A 14,289-nucleotide genomic window follows, 5' to 3' on the forward strand; every position below is an offset into this window, starting at 1 on the left:
AAATAAATAATTTAAAAAAAAAAAAAAAACTATGCTTCAAGGGGAGAGCCAATGTCACAAGAGCACAAGGCAGGAACAGCCAACATAATCTGGTAAAAGTAATAAAAGAGTAAAATTATCATACAGGAAACAAGAAGCCATTGAAGGGTCTGAAGCAGGGACTAACATGATCAGATTTGGTTTTTGGAACGATATCAACAGGCAGTGCAGAGACTTAGTAGAGGAGGCTAGACTGTAAAACAAAAAGAACACTAGAAAAAAATCTAAGTGAAAGACAGTGGAGGCCTACATAAAATAACCTCTGTGGAATTAGAGAACAGTAAACTTATTTGAGGTTCAGGTGTTAGAATCAACTGAACTATGTAATTATTTGCTATGGGATACAAAAAGGAAGAGAGGAGTCGAGGATGACCACGCAGCCAGCTCAGTAAAAGTCTGAGAGGAGTAAAGTTCATTTTGCACGTGTTGATTCTGAACTCACAACATCCAAGGACAGATATTAAAATATTAGATATATGGGTCTGGAGTTCATAAAAGCAATGGGAACTAGGGATAGAGATTTAGGAGTAATGAACGCACTGATGATAAATAAAGCCCTGTGAGTGAATGAGTCATTCAGGAAGTATATGAAATGAAAAGGAGGCCTAGGACAGAGCCCTAAGGGATACCAATTAAGGAAGAGGGAGAAGTCATTGACTGTAAGTTGGACTTTAAACTCTCCATCATTTGTGAATGTAATAGTCAAAGAATAATTTTTAATATAATTCTTAAAAATAAAAAACCTAGTTTAGGGCTTCCCTGGTGGCGCAGTGGTTGAGAGTCTGCCTGCTAATGCAGGGGACACGGGTTCGAGCCCTGGTCTGGGAAGATCCCGCATGCGGCGGAGCAACTGGGCCCGTGATCCACATTTACTGAGCCTGCGCGTCTGGAGCCTGTGCTCCGCAACAAGAGAGGCCGCGATAGTGAGAGGCCCGCGCACCGCGATGAAGAGTGGCCCCCGCTTGCCACAACTGGAGAAAGCCCTCGCACAGAAACGAAGACCCAACACAGCCATAAATAAATAAATAAATAAAATTAAAAAAAAAAAAAAAAACCTAGTTTAAAAAAATGTGAAAGAAGTCAGGAAATTAAAATTTATTATCCCCCAATTATGTGCCAGTCATCTTTTCATATGTATTCAGTTATTGCCACAATAACCTTTTAAGATAGACGCCATTCTTAAGATGAGGAAACAAAGAGCTTAAATAACTTGTGACAGGTTGCAAAGGCATGAGAGCCGCAGTCCAAAGCAACCTGTAACTCCAGAATTTCAGTGATTCTGTCTGACCTGAGTGCTTGAGAGAACATACTATCAAACTTTTAAAAACATTATCTGTTGGAATAATTAAATTTTTCAATCCATAAAAATTTAGGGCTAGAAGATAATCCAACTTCTTTATGTTACAGATAAAGAAACTGAGTGCCTTAGAGATTAAGGCACTTAACCAAAATATAATGCTTAAGTTCACTAAACCTGTATATTGGCCAATAATTTGTGACAGACTCAGAATGGAAAGCGTTATCTATATATGAGATACTAAAAGTATGGCATTCACTTTGAGCTGTTTTTCTAGTAGAGACAGAGAGCCCACTATCTACTCAGTCTCTTGGCCAACATCCCCTTGTATTCCCAGTGGAATACAAATGCAAAGCAGCTAACAATTTAGGAGTATACCCATGGCCATGAAAAATCATCCACATGAGAACAATGCTTTAACCAAATGCAACTCATCATATTTGACTTCCTTTATGTGAAAAAGTTTCAGTCGTCATCAGTAATTCACAAGATACACTTTTAAAATATTCATACATTTTCTTTGAAAAAAAAATGTACACCTACCAACAAGCCAAAATGAGGTAAACTTTCCCAAATATTTTCACACCAAACCATAACCAAAGACTCAATATAGCTAAATATTAACTTATTTACAATTCTAATATAGTCATCAATAGTATTTTGTATCCTTTAAGCATATGTCTTTGATTTTTAAATAAAAACAAGTCCACCACGTTTATTCCACAATTAACACAGTTTCTCTCTCACACACACAAATTCCATTCAAAATTTTCAATTTTGATACATACTTATTGCTATGATTTCTATAAATCATAACCAAGACAATAACAGTTAAAATGGGAAGAAGGTTCTCAGTATACATTATATTTCATATGTAGACCATACTGTCACATGTAAGAGTCCAGAAAGGAAAGGGTTATTAACTAGGATTCCAAATTTACCTTTTTTTCTGACAAGACAAAGCTCTTTCATGACAGCCTGCTAAGAATATCTTAAAATCAGTTTAGCACACCTAATGACATACCTAAGGAACCCTTGGTCTGTTGACTGTTTGGTGGTATGTTTTCCTTAGCCATGGAGATTAATATTTTACTGTTTTCAGAAAGCTTCTCTGATGCTGTTCCCTGAAAGAGACATAATATTTACAGAATCAGAGGGGAAAAAAACCCACAAAATTTACAATTAATCTCAGTACTTTTATTAAACAACTTGATGAAATTACATGGTACACCACAGAAGAAATTTAAATGTAAGGTTTGAGGAGTTAACCAAAGGTATTTAATATTGCAATGTTCTATTATTTAGCTCACTGACTTATCAACAAATACTCACTGAGTTCCTGAAACAGGCACTGTCCTGGGCATCAAAAACATATGAGTGAAAAAAATACAAAAGAATCTCTGCCATCACAGAGTTTATAAACTACTGTGGCGACAAACAATAAACATAATACATAATTAGATTATGGTATATGTAGCGAGTGATACAGAGGAGCAATAGAAAGAAATAGAACAGTGTGAGGAGTCCCAGAAATGATGAGGGAGGGAGTGCAAGGCCTGATTGAGTGGGTGATACTTGACCTAAGACTTAAAGATTATCACCTATCTACTATAATATTAGAAATTATAATAAAGCTATACACTGTCAGCTAGTCCTAAGTACTGGAGAGTGGTTAAGAGCATAAACTGTGGAGCTGGACACATGAAGGTTCTAATCTTGAATCCACTACTGTGTGTACCTGGACAAATTACTTAACCCCTTTAAGCCTCACTTTCTGGATCTGTAAAACAACAAAAATTCAGCCTACTTCACTGGGATTTTATGATTAAATGATGTAATACATGTGAAGTCCTTGGCACAGCTCCTTGTACAAGGCAGATATTACGGAAGGAAAGCAAACTAGTGCGACGGTGAAGAGAACAAGCACTGGATTCAGGCTGCCAGGGATCAAAGCCTAGTTCTACTAACTCTGTCACCTAAGTCTCATTACTTAACGTCACCATGCCTCAGTTTACTCATTTGGAAAATGACAATAATAACTACTTATCTCATAGATTCATGCAAAGTATCAATTTAACCTCTAAAGACTATGCCTCATCCATAGTTAGCCCATAATAAATATTAGCTATATAAGTAAAATTCCTATATAATTAGGGTGTCCATATATTTTATCATTTCAATCAGGATAACTTTGTCCAGGACAAATGCTTAAACCAGACGACACACTGGGACAACAAGCAAAGCAGGACTGTCTTGCGCAAGCCAATATATACGGTTACTCTAATTAGGATGGACCATATGGCATAGATTAATCTACATTCTATATCTTTTTACATACACTGAGCCCACGAGAGAAAGTGCCACATCTATCTAGATTAGTGCTATATTCTCAGAGCCCAGCACAGTCTCAATAACTATCAAAAGTAGGAAAGCTTTGGGTTTCCCTGGTGGCGCAGTGGTTGAGGATCTGCCTGCCAATGCAGGGGACACGGGTTCGAGCCCTGGTCTGGGAAGATCCCACATGCCACGGAGCAACTGGGCCCGTGAGCCACAATTACTGAGCCTGCACGTCTGAAGCCTGTGCTCCGCAACAAGAGAGGCCATGATAGTGAGAGGCCCGCGCACCGCAATGAAGAGTGGCCCCCGCTTGCCACAACTGGAGAAAGCCCTCGCACAGAAACTAAGACCCAACACAGCCATAAATTAATTAATTAATTAATTAATTAATTTAAAAAAAAAAAAAGTAGGAAAGCTTTTTCACTTTCAGAAACATTTTAACAAATGTATATTCTGAAAAATACACACAAAAAAACTATTCTAATAAATTTAGTTTTGTAGATTTCAAAAATGTTTAAGATACTGATTCATTAAAAAATTGAATTACCTTCATTTCCATGTAAGGTGGATCACTTTCCAATTCTGCTTTGTCTCTGGCCAATTTGGCTTTTCGCTCTTCAATAAATTCATCCAAATTATCAGCCATTTTGTAGATACTAAAAAAAAATTTTTTTTAATAAATTTTTTAAAACCCTTCAGTGAGCATAGCTATATCAGGATATCTTTAGGCTAATTATTAACATGCAGGCTTAGTCTACATTTAGTATTCAATCTCAGTTATCAAATTGAGAACTTCAAACAAGCTTGAATGAAATTTGCCTACCTGCTTTCAATCCAACTCCCCCAAAACCTACAACCTACTTTAAAATATTAGTAAAGAAATAAAAAAGAAAACGAACCACCACCACCATCCACACATATACACCAAAAAATCCCTGAAGTCAAAGCACTTTCTTTTAAAGTTTCTTTTACTATTTGGAGGTAATTTTGAACTTACAAAAGAGTTACAATATGAATAGTATAAAGAACACCTGCATACTCCTTATCCATTCCCTATTGCTAAGATTTTGCAACACTTGGTTTACCTTTGCGCACACAAGTTTGTTCTCCTTACTCAATTTTTTCTAAGGTCATTCAGAGGGTGAATTACATATATCCTAGTCCTTTACCCCTAAACGTTTCAGTGTGTATGAAGAATTATTCTCCGGCTTCCCTGGTGGCGCAGTGGTTAAGAATTCGCCTGCCAATGCAGGGGACACGGGTTCGAGCCCTGGTCCGGGAAGATCCCACATGCCGCGGAGCAACTAAGCCCGTGCGCCACAACTATTGAGCCTGCCCTCTAGAGCCCACGAGCCACAACTACTGAAGCCCGTGTGCCTAGAGCCCCGTGCTCCGCAACAAGAGAAGCCACAGCAACGAGAAGACTGCACACTGCAACGAAGAGTAGCCCCCGCTCACTGCAACTAGAGAAAGCCCGCAAGCAGCAACGAAGACCCAATGCAGCCAAAAATAAATAAATTTTAAAAATTTAAAAATTAAAAAAAAAAAGAATTATTCTTTTACATAACCTCAATGTATTTGTCAACTTCAGTAACATTGATTTTTTAATCTACTGTCCATGTTCCAGTGTCGTCACCTGACCTAACAGTGTCCTCTATAGAATATTTTTCTCTCTCTCCAGTTCAGGATCCAGTCTAGGTTGGGTACAGCATTTCATTGTTACGTCTCTTTAGCCTTCTTTAACTTGGAACATTTCTACACCCTTACTTTGTCTTTTATGCCACTAATATTTTTTGATACCGCCCATCCACCACCCACTCTTTTTAATAGAACAGTCCTTATTTGGAGTCTGCCTGATGTTTCTTCATGAGTAAATTCAGGTTATACATTGTCAGAAGAAATATTACATGGGTGGTGATGTGTCCTAAAGGTGTCAACAATTAAAGACACATGTCCACCTGCTCTTTACTAGTGATGTTATTTTTTATTGCATGGTGGTCAAGACCGATTTCTGCATTACTGTTTCCTTGTAACTAATAAGCAGTCTATAAAAAGATATTTTTAGGCCATGCAAATATCCTGCTCTTGATGAAAATTTCCAAGATTTAGCATCAGTTGGTGATTCTTAATTGATCTAATCTTTGATTCTAGATGCCTGCAAAATGCTAACTTTCCAATTCCACCACTCCCTGCATATACATTTACAAGTTGGCACTAATCATTCTATTCTAAAGAGCCCTTCCTTTGTGCATATTTATTTTCAGCTTATTATAAGTAAGAACTCATGAATTCTTATTTTTTTTCAGTAAGTCTTGGATTTTTAAAATCATAAGTTGTTGATTTTTCAAGGAATAACTTATATGCCATAAAATTCACCCATTTTAGTGAAAGGTTCCATAAGTTTTAGTAAATTCATACAGTTGTACAATTATTACCACAAGCATACTTCCATCACCCAAAAAAGTTCTCTCATGCCCCTTTGTAGCCAATCTTCAATCCCACCCCTGGCTCAGGCACTGTAAGATGTTTTCTGTCTCTATAATTTTGCCTAATCTGGAAATTTAATATAAATGGATCATATAAGATGTACTCTTTTGTGTTGGCTTCTTTCACTTAATGTAATGTTTCCAAGATTCATCCTTGTAGTTGCATCTATCAGTAAGTAGTTGTTTTTTATTGCTAAATAGTATTCAATTATATGGAAATATCATATTTTGTTTATTATTCACACATTGCTACACATTTGAGTTGCTTCTATTTTGGGGCTTACTTAAGAATAATGCTGCTATTGGGGCTTCCCTGGTGGCGCAGTGGTTAAGAATCCGCCTGCCAATGCAGGGGACACAGGTTCGAGCCCTGGTGTGGGAAGATCCCACATGCCGCAGAGCAACTAAGCTCGTGCGCCACAACTACTGAGCCTGCACTCTAGAGCCTGCGAGCCACAACTACTGAGCCCATGCTCCACAACTAGTGAAGCCTGCACGCCTAAAGCCCATGCTCCACAACAAGAGAAGCCACCTCAATGAGAAGCCCGTGCACCGCAACAAAGAGTAGCCCCCACTCACTGCAACTAGAGAAAGCCCACGCGCAACAACCAAGACCCAACACAGCCAAAAATAAATAAATTAATTAATTTTTTTAAAAAAAGAAAAGAACAATGCTGCTATGAACGTTTAGAGGCTTTTGTGTGTTTTCAATTCTCTTTGATAGATACCTAGGATGGAATTGCTGAGTTATCTGTAACTCTGTTTAACACTGTGAGGAACTGCCAAACTGTTCCTCTCATTCCAACCAGCAGCGTATGAGGGTTGTAATTTCTATATATCCTCACTAATGCTTGGTATATTCAGTCTTTTTGATAGCCATTCTATTGGGTATATAGAAGTATCTCATTGTGGTTTTAATTTGCATTTCTCTAATGACTATGATGTTTAGCATCTTTTCATGTCGTTATTCACATATCCATATATATAACCATTGGCACAATGTCTTCAAATCTTCTGCCCATTTTTAAAATTGTTTTCTTATTGAGATGTAAAATTAAATTTTATGCACACTGGATACAAGTCCTTCATCAAACATGTTTTGTAAATATTTTCTCCAAGTCTGTGGTTTGTTTTTAAATTTTCTTAATAATGTCTTCTTTTTTTAATACTTTATTTTTTAGAGCACTTTTAGGTTTACAACAAAACTGAGCATAAGGTACAGGTTTCCCATATATCCTCTGCCCTGACTCATGCATAGTCTCCCCCATTATCAATATCCTCCACCAGAATGGTGCATTTGTTACAACTGATGAACCTACATTGTCACATCATTATCATCTTAAGTCCACAGTTTAAATCAGGGTTCACTCTTGGTGTTGAACATTCTATGGGTTTGGACATATGTATGCTACGTATCTATCTTTACTGTATCATATAGAGTTGTTTCACTGCCCTGAAAGTACTCTGTGCTCCACCTATTCACTCCTCCCTCCCCTCTAATCTCTGGCAATCACTGACTTTTTAATGTCGCCATAGTTTTGCCTTTTCCAGAATGTCATATGGTTGTAACTATACAGTATGTAGCCTATTCAGATTGGCTTATTTCACTTACACGTACTACTAAGGTTTCTCATTGTCTTTTCATGGTTTGCTAGTTCATTTCTTTTTAGTGCTGAATAGTATTCCACTGTCTGGATGTACCACGATTTATCCATTCCTTTACCCTACTGAAGGCTAGCTTGGCTGCTTCCAGATTTTGACCATTATAAATAAGCTGCTATAAACATGTGTGGTGATGTCTTCTTAAGAGCAAAAGTTTTTAAATTTTATGAAGTCCAATTTATCCATTTTTCATCAATTTTTCATCAATTGTTTGTGCTTTTTGTATCCTATGTAAGTTTTTGCCTAACCTGAGATCACAAATATTTTCTTCTATGTTTTCTTTTAGAAGTTTTATAAGTTTCTCTCTTACATGTATTATTTCTTACATCTTATATCTATGATCCATTTCAAGTTAATTTTTGCAAACGGTGTAAGGCAAGGGTCATCAAGGTTCAATTTTGTTTGCATATGGAAATTATTTCAGCACCATTTTTTGAAAAGACTATCCTTTCCTCACTGAAACTAATTTTTTTTTAAATACATCTTTCAAAAACCCATAGGGGCTTCCCTGGTGGCGCAGTGGTTGAGAATCTGCCTGCCAATGCAGGGGATGCGGGTTCGAGCCCTGGTCTGGGAAGATCCCACATGCCGCGGAGCAACTAGGCCCGTGAGCCACAGCTGCTGAGCCTGCGCGTCTGGAGCCTGTGCTCCGCAGCGGGAGAGGCCGCGATAGTGAGAGGCCCGTGCACCGCGATGAAGAGTGGCCCCCACTTGCCGCAACTAGAGGAAGCCCTCGCACAGAAACGAAGACCCAACACAGCCCCCACAAAAATAATAAATAAATAAATAAATAATAATTTACCAAAAAAAAAAAAAAAAACCCATAAAACTTAGTGACTAATTCAATGTGTGGCAAGAAAGGAGCCAGTGATGACCAAAGTTTTAAGTCCTGGAAACTAAACGTGAATAGAATCCTGGACAAAAATAAGTCAGAAGAAGCTGGCTGGTGTGGAAAGGTTTGCTTTAGCTGTGTTAAGTTACAGCTAGTCAGACATGCTAATGGAAATGTCCAGCAGATTCAAGACTCAAATTCAAGAGAACCACATTAGAAATGTTTATTTAAAAGTCAACAATTTTAAAAATAATAGTTGAAGCTGTGGTAAATGAAGGTATACAGTGAAAAAAGATGACCCAGAACTAAATGATGGGAATGTTCACTTGAGGGGGTAACAGAAGAATTGAAGCTGGAAAAAAAGTACAAAGAAGGAATAATTAAAAGAGGATATAAAGCAAAACCCAGTCAACATAATTTGCAGAGGAAAAAAAAAAGATACAAGAAAAAAAGTAGTAAACAATATCAAATGCAAGAGCTAGAGAAAAAAGCATCCACTGAATTTAATGTTTGGAGGACAATAATAATTTGTAAAAATGCAGAAAAGCAAGTTTTACCTAAAAGAAATATGCTGAAACTTATATCGGTTAAGTAGTACATAATGTGAACTTCATTCTATTATTTACTTCCAAAAAGAACAATGATTTTAAAATATGGCCTTAGCAAAATATATTACAAACCAAGAAAAGTTAATATACTTTAGCCATTTTTAAAGTGCAATTTGTCACAAAAGATTTTTCCTAGTAAAAATTCAAAACAGTTCAACAGCAAACAGAGTTTTCAAGTTAAAGAAAATCACTTCTTAAAATCCCCTAATTTCCCTAAATAGTTTATGTCTGAAAGAAATAAAAGATAATGGTGGGATAATACATACATAATAATATAATTTGCTATAAGATTTCATGAAGAATTTAAACAGAAATGTCATTAAATCTAAAAACAAACAGGGCTTCCCTGGTGGCGCAGTGGTTTAGAGTTTGCCTGCCAATGCAGGGGACACGGGTTCAAGCCCTGGTCTGGCAGGATCCCACATGCCGCAGAGCAACTGGGCCCATGAGCCACAATTACTGAGCCTGCGCGTCTGGAGCCTGTGCTCTGCAACGAGAGAGGCCACGATAGTGAGAGGCCCGCGCACCGCGATGAAGAGTGGCCCCCACTCTCCGCAGCTAGAGGAAGCCCTCGCACAGAAACGAAGACCCAGCACAGCCCAAAAAATAAATAAATAAATAAATAATAATTAAAGGTGCTAAAAAATAAATAAATAAATGTATTAAAAAAAATCTAAAAAAACAAAAATGTTTAACCAGGCCTCTTTCACTCTGAGCTATCTAACGTCTGTTAACAATTATTAGTTTAACATGTTCTCTTCTTAGTTTTAACCAGACTTTGAATTTATAGATATTTGAATTTCCCTTTACTATAATAATTTAACATCAATTATAAATTCTAGAATTGATTTCACATAACAGTAATCACAGCAATAAAACACATTTTTAAACAGTGGTAGTGAGCATAAAACACGCCATAGCTAAAACATGAAATTTATCAGATATAAGTACACATTATCTCTAATATAAGTACACATTTAATTAGCCCTCGCACAGAAACGAAGACCCAACACAGCCATAAATAAATAAATAAATAAATAAATAAATAAATAAATAAAATTTTTTTAAAAAAAGGTGTTAGAAAAGACTTACAGGTTTGGGGCTTGTATTAGGTGATTTGGGGAAGGGTTTAAGGGAGCAGAGCCCTGCTCAGGATTAAATGCTGTCAGGAAGTGAGCGTAATTCTTTGATCGGACATCTTAGTAAATCTCACCCACAGGGAGGCTAAAGCTGTAACTAGTAAAGCAGCAGCAATCATAATCAGTTGGGAGAGGTGTCTGGCATTTTGTGGCTGGGACAACATTCATGTTTCGTCTATGTTTGGACATAACTATGGAGTGGTACTGTTTTTCTCTTGCTCCATCATGGACACAGAGCAGCTTTGTCTGATGTTGATTTTCTGTGCAATTGCTTATCTTCAACAGAAGAACACCAAGCTAAGCAGTATTGTCAGGCCAGTTCCTAGCAACACCAAGGCCTTGGTGATAGTACAGGCCATCCTCTAGCTGTCATGGCCATTTTTCTCCTTCTCACTCCTAAAAACATGTGACAACTTATATAAAACATATTTCAACTACAAAATTATTCAAGAATTACTTAATGAATCACAGAAATTGAATTAATGGATACAGCCTAAGTACAAAATAGAGTAAAAATGTTTACAATTTAAAGATTAAGTTATAAGAAAGATCAGCTTAAGGAAACCTAAATGGGATTCTTTATTCTTCACTCTACAATATAACATCACTCACACTTTTTCCAAGATATTATTACCAGGTTTTCCCCCCCCCCAGTAGCTGTGTACATAGTATGTAGATGATAAATAGTTTTCAGAAAATCAGTTTAACTGAAAGACATGGATTTGAAACCAATTTCATCACTAATTGACTCTATGTGATTGACCTCAATGTGTTCCTTAACCTCTCTATCCCTCAGTTTCTTCATCTGTAAAATGAAAGTATCTACTCTAGAGCTGCTATGAAGAAAAAATGAAACAAAATGTATGGCACCTTTGACACTCAGAAATCAATAAATCATAGCTGTTTTATTAATTCTCATTAGGGGAAAGGAATATTTTAAGTACATTTTATTGGGTTAACTCAGTTAAAGTCTTTGTATACATCAGTACTCACTTTTTTTTAAAAAGCCTCCAAAGTACACTGGGATTCAAATCGCCAATAATTGATACTTGTTTATCATAATCCAAATCAACATCTTTAAATCTTAAACTTAGGCCCTTCGTGCTTATTATATAGATGAAAATATAAGCAGACCAGAACATACTCATTCTGCAAAGCCTGAGTCAATCTAATAAACAGAGAGGATCCAGAAAGAACTGAGTATGCCCAATTCCTTTTCCCAATCTCACCAATCACAAAGAGAAGGGGAAATGTTCCTCCCATCCTTTGCCCTCTCCAGGAAGTGCAAATTCCCACCCCTCTATAGAATTAGGAATGGAAAATAACTCCCATCCCAAAGGAGGACACTGTTCAAGATGTTAGGGGGATGAAAAGTATAAAATATGATCCTTACCCTCAAATTTCGACAAGATTATGTCCCCTGTCACAGTGGCTCAGTCTAGCCAGACTGGGAGTTAGGGACTGATACCCACCCATATAGGACCCAGTAGCAGCATCAAGAAAACAATTTGAATAAGTCTGGAATTCAGAGTAGAGTCCAGGCTGGAGAAAAAAGGGTTAGCAGTTTTTAAAATAATCCTTAAAGCTATAAAAGAAGAGGTTGTCAGGAAAGAGACCCTAACACAGGAGAACAGAATAGCAGGGTGTGATTACATATGGCTGTGGGGTGCAGGGGGAAGCCTGTGAAAAAGCCTTAAAAGAAAGAGAGGGAGGGATGAGCTGAACCAGGACTATGTTTCTCATTTCCCACCCATCTGGAGATCTTTCCACCAAATGAAAGGTGCTCAATCTTTTTCTCCTGGCAGATGACATCCACATGAGCAACCTCCAAGGGCACATCCAAATTTTGACAAAACCCTCTAAATGTTGCTAAGAAGTAAATACCATGTTACTGGGGGGAGAAAGGAGGTTGAGAGTTAGGATACAGAGAGAGCGCAAATATATAAAGGCACAACTAAGTCTGTTAGCAGCTGTTAATAATACATCATTAATGGTGACTAAGGACAGTAACATAAATTAGATAACCTTTTGGTTATGCAAAATTGCCAAAACATTTATTCAAACACTTCTGTCTCCTACTCTGGAAAGTAATAAGAACTTAAGTGAGAATTACGTTAAAGGATAATCTGAAATCTGCTCGAAGTTTGTAATAGTTAAATCACATGTCTAAAAACTTCATTTGAGAAACACTATACTGAAAGCACCCCTTTTCAATTTACCTTATCAATTTACCTCCCTTCCAGTAGGTTATCTGTACTGCAGGAGACCCAAAATTTCATCCCTAGGGAGCATTCAGCATAAACTTAACCAGCAGAAAGTCAGTTTACTCCTAGTAAGAAAAAATATGCAGAAAAGAAAGCAGCATCCTATTGGTTACCATGGGATTCCTTTTTGCTTGTCAACATGAAAAGCCATTCTTTCATATAAAGTTGAACCTCTCTGAGGATAATTGGCTTTTTACAAACTCATATTGGTTACTATTTGGCTCTAGCATTTCCCGAGGTGTTTGGAAACTAGGTAGTGGTTTACTTTAGAAATTAGTCTCCCCCCAACAAAAGAAGGAAGGAAAGAAGGAAGGAAGGAAGAAAAGAAATTAGTCTTCCCAAAAATCCAAGCTAAACTTCTTAATCCTATAATCTTGAGAGCCAGCCTCTCTCAAAAGATGAATCCCATTGCTAACATTTACTAAAAAAGGGATTCCAATCCCAGGTAACAATGCTAAAATCAAGGCAATTAGAAAGAAGAGGTTCAAGCTCAAGGAGCCGAAGGGAAACAGGATAACAACAGCACCGACCTCACAGGGCTGTGGTAATTAAATTTTACTTGCAAAGCAAAGCACTGAGAAGCAGCGTTGGGTGCACAAGCACTCAATAAACGTTAACCACTAACCAGCACCGAGTAAAAGGAAAGGTGCTTCGGAAGGCTTAGGCAAGCAGCGGAGAGCGGCTGATGGGGAGGGAAGGCACGAAAACCGAGGCACAACTGGTCTCTGGGCCCTGTGGGTGGCGGCCTCCTTAGGAAGCGTCAGCGCGTTGTCAGGCAACCGGGTCTCAACAGCACCCGAGGCGGCGGCTGCAGCTGCGACCCCGGGGTCCAGACCCAAGTCCAGACCGCACAACCAAGGCACCGCCCCGGGCCGGCCTTGCAACAGCGAGACCCTCACGCACAGTGAGCCCCGTCCCCGGAAACCGGGCACTGCCCCCCAGCCAGGTTGCAGCGAGACCCCGACCCGGTCCCGGGTCCCCGGCCCTGCTGCTGCTAGACTCCAACCCCGTAACTCGGGCACCGCCCCTAGCCCGGCGGCCGCGAGACCTCAGTCGGCGGGGAACCCCTACCCCTACCCCGTTACCCCGGGACCTCGGCCAGCCTAGCAGCCGCGAGACCTCCGCCCATTGCGAGGCCCTGCCCTCGCCCCAGGGCCGAGAACCCAGCCCCGGCCACACCCCACCAGGCCCGCTGCCCACCTGCGGCCGACGGACTCTTACTCAGGAAAGCGGGCTCCCGGGCTTGCGTCGGGGAGACGCACAGCGCTCTAGTGAGGCTCTTCGCGGTCCGAAAAAGTGGCGGCGGTCGCCCAGCGCAGAAACACGGTGACAGGCTGCCTGGCCCACGCTCCGCCTCTCAGGCCGAGCCCTCCGCCCGCCCTTCGCCAACGGCCAAGCGCGGCCCCGCCCCACTACGGCCGCGGGGCAAGGCCACGCGGCCGGGGGCGCCCCCTGCCGCCCCGGAGGCCGCAGGACGCCCGGCAGTTCGCAGGGCTCGCCTGCACCTGGCCTGGGTACTCAGACACCTGGTTCCCCTGCTCCACCTGGAGACTGTTAAACCGTGGGGGACACGTCCCCAGGCTAAATTGATTCTGTCCCCTCCAAACCTTCCAAGCCCCAGCCGG

At 39.5% G+C, this 14,289-nt stretch overlaps 1 protein-coding gene across 14 annotated transcripts in view; it reads right to left on the bottom strand.

The window, feature by feature from the left end:
• CSPP1 (centrosome and spindle pole associated protein 1) overlaps positions 1–14,289 on the bottom strand; it is a 225,941-nt gene that overhangs the window by 103,171 nt on the left and 108,481 nt on the right. For 11 of the 14 annotated variants that reach the window (XM_059901821.1, XM_059901822.1, XM_059901816.1 and 8 more), the window contains exons 1-3: positions 13,865–14,027; positions 4,221–4,329; positions 2,361–2,460 (exon numbers count right to left, since the gene is read on the bottom strand). In XM_059901821.1, the coding sequence (XP_059757804.1) occupies positions 2,361–2,460; positions 4,221–4,319 (199 nt within the window). In that variant the 5' untranslated portion in view covers positions 4,320–4,329; positions 13,865–14,027. Of the gene's footprint in view, positions 1–2,360; positions 2,461–4,220; positions 4,330–13,864; positions 14,028–14,289 lie in introns of those variants that run through there. The other 3 variants (XM_059901811.1, XM_059901823.1, XM_059901810.1) reach the window with 2 other exon arrangements.

The sequence above is a fragment of the Balaenoptera ricei genome, chromosome 17 (assembly GCF_028023285.1).
Source record: "Balaenoptera ricei isolate mBalRic1 chromosome 17, mBalRic1.hap2, whole genome shotgun sequence".
NCBI classification, from domain to species: Eukaryota; Metazoa; Chordata; class Mammalia; order Artiodactyla; family Balaenopteridae; genus Balaenoptera; species Balaenoptera ricei.